Here is a 6,000-nt window from a genome sequence, read left to right on the forward strand (position 1 = left end):
CAGAGAGTCTTCACGTTGCCCTCCAAGGAGACTTGCATTTTTGTGCACAGAGAGCATGAAGCTCTGAAGTTGCATTTTGGCCAGAGACATGTGGTTGTGAGGGGCTGGCGCGCACTAGTGGTGAACAGTTAGAAGAGCATGCTGTGCTCTACTGTGATGTGCCGGGAATCCGGCTCTGTGCCTAGCCCCTTGTAAACATTCCTGCGCTGAAACCCCAAGCCACCCTGTGAGGCAGGCGCTGTTACAAATAAAAGTAGTCTCTTTTATAAAGTTGGGGACTATAATTCTTTGGGTGTTAGCTGACATCTCCTGGATGTCAGGGAATCTGGGCAAAATGACTCCATCCAGGGGAACTGAAAACCTCAGTACATCTCAACCCCAGAGCAGACTGCATGGAAACCATCCAGAAAGGGTTTGTAAAGCTACCTGCCCACGTCCTGGCTCAGACATGTAATCACGTGCCCAGAATCCTTCCTTATTAAGCCTCTGTGCTCCTTGCTGGTGACTCAGATCCATTTCCTTGGCTCTGCTGGCTGCAGGACCAACCAGGTGGCCAGTGGCTCTTTCTTTCTGATGGAAGATTGCCATCCTGTAATGTTACTGATTTTGCATGTGTTTAGGGGCTTCCCTAATGGTTCAGATGGTAAAGAATCTGCGTGCAACACAGGAGACCAGGGTCCAATCCCTGGGTCGGAAAGATCCCCTGGAGAAGGAAATGGCAACCTACTCCAGTATTCTTGCCTGGAGAACCCCATGGACAGAGGAGCCTGGTGGGCTATACGGTCCATGGGCTGTCAAAGAGTCGGACCCAACTGAGCAAGTGGTCTCTCACTTGGGTAATAAAACCACCTGACCTTTGATGGTAGAATGTGCTGGTAAGAGTTTTCTTTTTTTTTTAGATCCATCCCTTCCTGGGGTGTCAGAGGCGAATCCTACGTCTAAATACAGCATGTATGCCCATCATCTGAAACTGTGCCCTGAGGAATAATGCCCTTTGCCTCTCCTTCTAGAGACTATTACTACAGCAGCCATGGGGCAGCTTTATTCTTAGCATCCCTTTGCTGAAATTGTTTTCCACGCACCAGTGTCTTCTGAATAGTTACTTCATTCTTCTCCCCCATTTCCAGGGAGCCGTGATGCACAAACTGTGCGTGACCTTGGTATCTCTCCTTTTGTTTCTGACGCTGACGAAGACCTTCCCTGTCACCTCCCTGGTTGACGACTGGTTTGTTCATGAAGCAAACTTTCTGACCCGACTCTGCTACTTATACATTGTCATGCAAGCCTCCAAGCCCAAGTATTACTTTGCCTGGACCTTAGGTGAGTTTGCTGGAGGGCGCTGAATGCATGAGGAAAAAATGCTACTTCTTGGAGGGCTTGGCCAGAGCAACATTTGGATCACTTAAACCAAAAAAAAAAAAAAAAAAAAAGACCGGTGTGTAATGGAAGGCGGTTGAGCCAGGGGGACTCTGTACTTTCCAGGGTAACCCTCCTCTCAATTATCTGTGATAAGGAAAAAAGTCCTGGCTATTGTTTAAACCCAGTGTTATTAGCAGATGTCAGACCTTGGAAGCTGCAGCATCCACCCATTAAACTTGGCTATTTAGGGTAATGGAAAGTTAGGGGAAAATTCCAGAATGATCTGGCTTTCTTGTAATTTTTGTGGGTTGTCTGTAATACAGGATACACGTTGAATTTTACCCATACATGTGCTTATTTAGGTTGAACTTTTAAAGAAATAGTTGGTTAAGCTTTATGCTTTAGAAAGAAGCTGATTTCAAGTGATTTTTTTTTTAAGGTAGAAAGTTCAACTTAATTGGGCATTATCATACTTTTCTTTTTCCCCTGTGAGGTAACTTTAGTCAATATTAAGCTTTTATATCTTTTCCTTTTAAAGAGTTTTACACCAGAAAAGTTTAAACCTTTGCTAAGGTGAGCAATAAACCTTCTATTTACATACCAAGAATGGTAAAGTATTTTGATAAGGCATGGTAACCATAGGGAATATCTATTTTGCATTTGGAAGACTTTCAGGAGGGGAAGTTGAACACCTTAGCTGCAAGTGACCTGGGGGCCTGATGTCAGGAACAGTGACTTGGTTTATGAAATGAAGTAGATTATTAAACTTAGTTCCTAGTAGACCATATTCCATAAGGGTGCGGCACTTAACTGAGCTCTCTCATTTCATACTCTTAAGTTTTTAGCACCCAATTCAAGTTTATAACTACTGATTTATTCATTTATCATTTTTTTATTGTGGTAAAATAAACATAATGTAGAATTTGCCATTTTATCCACCATAGTGTACAACTTAATGGCATTAAGTTCGCTCACAACAATGCAGCATAACCACCATCCATTTCCAGAACTCTCTCTGTCACCTGAAACAGAAACTCTATCCTTTCAACAGAGCAGTGATCCCTATTCCTCTTTCTTCCCTGCTTCTGGTCCAAATGAATTTTTAAAGGTCACAGTGTTCAGAGACAAGTGCAGTCCAATGCAGAATTTATGTCGCACTTGACCACAGAGAGACGTAAGAGCTTTTCCAAAATTTGCTGTGTGGGAAAGTTTGTTCCCGGTCCCATTCAGTTTAACGCAAGGAGTTTTTGTTGAGTACCAGGCTCTGTGCTACGAGGAACTCAAAGTCGGACATCTCAGCCCTCATGGTCATTGCACTCAGTGGGGCCCCAGACACATATACCCACCAGGCAGTGCATACCCAGAGCTGCGGCAGTGACAGGATGGCAGAGGAGATGACGTGTACGGACTGGTCCTTGGGCGAGGCTCCCAGCTCCTTGTATCTGATTGCCTTTCCTGCCGATGCTTTACTATTGAAGAGTCATTTCCTCAGTAGGTGGGCATTACTCCTCCTCTGGATGCAGCACCACTCAGAACACTGGGTGTGTTTTTCTACTGAAGTAGACTTTTCGCTTTGCTCCAACCTGGAGAGGGTGTGTGATGGAATCTCTCACTCCTTTCCTAATTTCTACTTCTTCGCTTTTCCTCCCTTTCTTCCCCCCTTCTCCCTCCCGTTCCTGCTCCCACATTCTGTACCCCAGGGCTTATGGGCTGGCTTCTGGACTAAATCGGCTCCTGATTTAAGGAGGAAAGAAAGGCCATTCCGTGGCCTCGTAGGGAAAGTCTAACACGAGGTGGGTTGTACTGGCGGGAATCTGGGCGGGGAGGCGGTTGCAGGGCACAGGGGTGTCCGGCCTCACTCAGTCCTTTGTGGAGTGACCCCAGATATTTAGAGTAGAGAAATAACCCTTGCCATGGATTGCTTTCTCTGTGGACTTACCTCTGTCTTTTCTTCCCCACCAGCCTTTCTTCATTGTTTTTGGTAGCTTCAGTAGAAACGCTTCATTAATTTGCATGGCCTCAATTTGAAGTTTGCGTTAGTTTAGATTGCATGGGCTGGTCTGAAATTAACCTTTGTATTATTTATAAGTCAAGATGCAATGAATAGTGTAACGGGGAATATTTAAACTGCTTAACCGAATAATTGTTTTATGCAGCTCCTTCAAACACCATTTACATATAATTATGTACTAATTATACACAGTTACACATTTAATCCTTAAAGCTGGCCTCTCGATGACTCCCAGCTGACTTGCACTCTGTACGTCGAGTTCTAGTTTCCGTTTCTATTGAAAGAATGGAGCTATTTTCTTTGGACTTAGCATATGAGGCTAGTGGTTTTTCTCCTGCTAATTAGTACTAATTAGTGAGACTCAGTTATAGCCCAGGCTGTGTTCTAAAGATCACAGATGCCCAAATAGGGGTGTCCAATGAATTTATCTTCCGTTATGTTAGAGCCGTGTGCAATGCAAGTGAAGCCGGTTTTGGATTGGTGAACTTAGAGATTCTAACTGCTTTAAGGCAAGAACAGTCTTGGATAAAAGGTGGCGGGATGCACTAAGGGGAGCAGGGAATTCTGACCGTGTATAAATGCGGCAGTTCTGAGAGTCACCTCTTCTGGTTCTTCAGTTCAGTTCAGTCGCTCAGTCGTGTCCAACTCTTTGCGACCCCATGAATCACAGCACACTAGGCCTCCCTGTCCATCACCAACTCCCAGAGTTCACCCAGACTCACGTCCATCGAGTCAGTGATGCCATCCAGCCATCTCATCCTCTGTCGTCCCCTTCTCCTCCTGCCCCCAATCCCTCCCAGCATCAGAGTCTTTTCCAATCAGTCAACTCTTCACATGAGGTGGCCAAAGTACTGGAGTTTCAGCTTTAGCATCATTCCTTCCAAAGCAATCCCAGGGCTGATCTCCCTCAGAATGGACTGGTTGGATCTCCTTGCAGTCCAAGGGACTCTCAAGACGGCTCCTAGCCCCCAGGGATGGGGGAGCCTGGTGGGAGGCCGTCTGTGGGGTGGCACAGAGTCGGACACGACTGAAGCGATTTGGCAGCAGCAGCCAATCAGGCTGGTGGAATCAGCCCTAGTGTTCAGAGTCTGGCACTGTTTACCACCTGAGCAATCTTTTCTTTTTTTTTTTTTTTGATGTGGACCATTTTAATAGTTTTTATTGAGTTTGTTACAGTATCGCATCTGTTTTATCTTTTGGTTTTTTGACCTGAAGGCATGTGGGATCTTGGCTCCCCACCCGGGGAATCGAACCTACATTGGAAGGCGAAGTCTTAACCACTGGCCCACCAGGGAAGTCCTGCACACCTGGCGGGACTGAGTGATCTTAATGTTAACATCACTAAGCTTTAGACCTCTCACTAGCAAGATGTGGGTGGCAGTAATAATGATGATGGTGGCAGCTAACCATTCTTGAATGTTAACTTGGGCCAGGCCCTGTATTATGCACTCTACATATTTTCAATTTGGTCTAATCCTTTCAGCATCCCTTTAAAATAGGTACTGTTATAATATCTACTCATGAGAAGAGGTTCCTAGAAGTTGAGACAGCTCTCCCAAGGCTGTGAATTGACCCCGCTCCCAAGTAGAGAAAGGAACCCAGGAGATCACCGTTCCCACGACGATGGTAGTATGAACCACCATCTTCACACCATTGTGAGCACTAAATGAGAAATGTCTGTGGAATGCTTTACAGAATCCTGGGAAAATATTTAAGGATTCCGCCCCCCCCAAAAGAAAAAATTGTTATTCTTCTGTGTGTTTTAGATCTGAGGCTGGAGACAGGACAAGGCATGCCTGGATTGCTGTGCTGGTTGCAGCACCATCAGCCCGGGCCTCAAGAGTGCGTCCTCTCCTGGTTTTAATTCTGTCCTTCGCCGTCTGTGCCCACACTGTAAATTCGTGGTCTCTTAGCTGCTGCACCCTGGCTGTGTCCTCCTCCTTTTCCACTGAGTTTCCCTCCAGTCGGCATGGGAGGAAGAGATCTCAGGACTCGTTTCTTTCCTCCCTTCTCTGAAAGAAGCCAGATCACTTTACAGTAAAGCTAAGCGTAAGATAAGCAGTTTTAAGGCATCAACGATGCCAAAAGGAAAGCAGGCAAACTTCGAGGGGGTGGTTTTTCTTCCCACTAGCCCTTAGAAGTCTAGCGTGAGCTGGACCTGAACTCCCCTAGAAACGGAATGAACAGAGCTATGGGAAGGGTTGCTCTGAGATCTCCCCCAGATCTCAGGCTTTACAACTTCATTAGTTTGATTTTTTTATGTTTGTAGCAGCTTTACTCATAACTGTCAAAAGTTGGAAGCAAGCATCAAGTACATTTGCTGCTTTTTTATTTGTCCTCTGTAGATTGCTTTGTTAAGTTAAACAGGTTTGCTTCTTTGTTTGCAAAGGTTTAGGGGTTTTGGTGAGGGGATGTTTGTTTTTAATTAGGAAAAGATGAGTTCTATGGAATGTCATCTCTGTATCTGTTAATATGACCATATTTTTCCTTTTAATCTGTTAAAAAGCTCATTTGATTATTTTTAAGGAAATATTCTGTTGCTCCATGTCCAGTTCTAACTGTTGCTTCCTGACCTGCATACAAATTTCTCAAGAGGCAGATCAGGTGGTCTGGTATTCCCATCTCTTTTA

The 6,000-nt window shown here is 45.1% G+C and overlaps 1 protein-coding gene across 2 annotated transcripts in view; it reads left to right on the top strand.

Annotated features, from left to right (window-relative positions):
- The window catches only part of MBOAT1 (membrane bound O-acyltransferase domain containing 1), a 111,026-nt gene that overhangs the window by 84,294 nt on the left and 20,732 nt on the right, over positions 1–6,000 (top strand). For both annotated transcript variants that reach the window (XM_070778321.1, XM_070778322.1), the window contains one exon: positions 1,128–1,320. In XM_070778321.1, the coding sequence (XP_070634422.1) occupies positions 1,128–1,320 (193 nt within the window). The remainder of the gene's footprint in view (positions 1–1,127; positions 1,321–6,000) is intronic.

This window comes from Bos indicus, chromosome 23, assembly GCF_029378745.1.
Source record: "Bos indicus isolate NIAB-ARS_2022 breed Sahiwal x Tharparkar chromosome 23, NIAB-ARS_B.indTharparkar_mat_pri_1.0, whole genome shotgun sequence".
Taxonomy (NCBI): Eukaryota; Metazoa; Chordata; class Mammalia; order Artiodactyla; family Bovidae; genus Bos; species Bos indicus.